Below are 2,258 nucleotides of genomic sequence, written 5' to 3'. Positions count from 1 at the left end.
CCTCTCCTTGCTGTCCTTCAAATGATTTCGGCTCAGTCTGTTCAGACTGGCGAAATTGTCCCGCTGTGCTAAGATCGCCTCCTTGGTCATCTTGTGACGTTACGCATCTACAAGGATACTGACGCATGGGTACTTTTAAGCTCTCTAACACCAGAGTCTTGCCACTCTTTTGCACCAAATTGATTTGTTCAATTTACACGGTAGAAAATATTGAGCACAAAAATTGCGGTAAAGAACAATTTCTCCAACTCGTTCAGTATCCGGCTCGACGGACCAGAAAATGTTGACTTTTCTAAAAAATCAAACCGAATACATAGAGTTGCTTCTCTTTGCGTTTTTTCCTCATCTAAAGTCAAAATATCTGTCGATTTGGGTTTCTGTATATGATTTGTATAGAAACATTTTAAATCAGATTCTAACGAATTTATAAATTTTTTAGGGGAATCTGGTCCCTTGTACATTCTAAACTTATCTAAACTAGAATCGTAACAACACTTAATATAGTAAGCAAAAGCACACGGTATATGCTCTTGAAGAGTTGTTGTTCACGCTGATGCTGGATCTGGCTGACAACTTTGAATATCTTGAAATAGACATTCGAATTCCGCATAGACTACAAAAGGTACATCTATTTGTCTCTCGAAATGTCTATACTCAACCGTTGATTTCTCCGGGGACACCATTTTTGTTACAATTTTGCTGCAATCGTTTTCATGACTCTTCAGCTTTTCCGTTGAATAAAAATGCTGAAGGCATTTGTTGCATATAAATATTTTTGAGCAGTGTGATGTTTGTTGCTCTCGTATTAATCTATAGAAAATAAAATATATGAAAGGCTCTGCAAGAAAGACTAATCTATTATATTGTCTTACCTTGACATATCTTTAATCCAAATGTAGTGGTTTTTTTTCTCCAAATTGCAGCAGCAGCAAGTTGATGTGGTGCACCTTTTCCTCCTTCGACAGGTGGTATGGACCCACAATCTTTTTAATTTCTGAATCATATCCAAATAAATTGATGCTGATTGATGGATTCAGCTCCTCGAACACATTAATGTCTTTCGCTTTACGGGGGAAATCAAGCCCCCAAAAGTTTATAATTCGTCCATTTTTTAGCACTATTACACTATCTGTGATATCATCGATTTCATATAGTGATGTTTTTTCTAAGTGAGTATTCACGGGGTATAGGGCAGAAATGATGCTCCACTTGAAGCAAAAAATATCTTTATTTCTCACGTTTACACATGCACGGTATTTGCTTTTATATTTTTTTTTTATTCACGAGGGCCAGAGTGCTTACGCTCTGGTAGTACTCGAGGAACTGCTGATCTCCGTTTCTACACCTCCTTAAATACTACGTCTTACTTACTAATGAATCGATAGGGAAATATACAACACATATTTCCTTATGACCCATGGTTCTTATCGTATATCTTATCTTTAACACAGGGAAACTATACAGAACATGTTTCCCTATGACCTGCGATCTTTATTACTATATGGGTTAAGACTTTTATTACCCATGGTGATAATGTTCCAGGAAGGTCGGGGATTTGTTTACCCAATGTGATATTATTCCAGGAAGGACTACAGATATTGTTATCTATTGAATTGTTTGATGGTGGTCGCAGATGGTTGGCATCTGCTTCGTCGACTATGACTCACGTTTTTGGGCTATGTACTTTGGGGATGGAATAAAATTCGTTCCCCGGAGTGGTTTGAACTCATTTAGGTTTAATTCGTAATGCGTTAACCTCAATAAGCCCATCCACTGTCCTTCTCCTGAAACCCTTCCATTTTTTCCACTATTTGGGCCGTCATATTATTAAACGCGGGCTCTAACTCACTAGCACTCAATATTGCATGCAACTTGGTATTGAAAGACTTGATGCTCACAATACTTTCACTGTCCTCATCCATCATTTTTATAAACTCGGCAAAAAGTTCAATATTAAACTTGAATGCCATGCGCTGCTCTAACGTATTACGAAGGTATTCCATCAAAGGAGCCTCCATCCTCTTTAAAAACTCTGTGGCATTCAAAAGAGCCTCGTCCATGTTTTCGTATACCAGGGTTTCGATCCGGTTGCCAAAACAACCTTTCACTCTTTTCAGGTTAGCATCAATTGCCTCGGTCGCGTTTCGCTTGTGCGAATTCGTTCGCAGATGAAACTGCCACGACGAACTCCCTACCTCAATTTTACAAAATTCACAATACATCGATAATAGATTTAGTTAATAGTTAATACAATCAGT

General features: G+C 38.0%; 1 protein-coding gene across 1 annotated transcript; it reads right to left on the bottom strand.

The window, feature by feature from the left end:
• Nucleotides 1-545: 545 nt before the first annotated feature.
• On the bottom strand, nt 546-1,879 carry LOC119659033. The gene is made up of 2 exons (XM_038066927.1): nt 873-1,879; nt 546-810 (listed from the first exon to the last, which is right to left on the bottom strand). Exons 1-2 carry the CDS (start codon nt 1,001-1,003, stop codon nt 546-548), a joined length of 396 nt encoding a protein of 131 aa, XP_037922855.1. The 5' UTR covers nt 1,004-1,879.
• Nucleotides 1,880-2,258: the final 379 nt, after the last annotated feature.

This window comes from Hermetia illucens, chromosome 6, assembly GCF_905115235.1.
Source record: "Hermetia illucens chromosome 6, iHerIll2.2.curated.20191125, whole genome shotgun sequence".
Lineage (NCBI taxonomy): Eukaryota > Metazoa > Arthropoda > Insecta > Diptera > Stratiomyidae > Hermetia > Hermetia illucens.
This window is presented reverse-complemented; position numbering and strand designations above follow the sequence as displayed.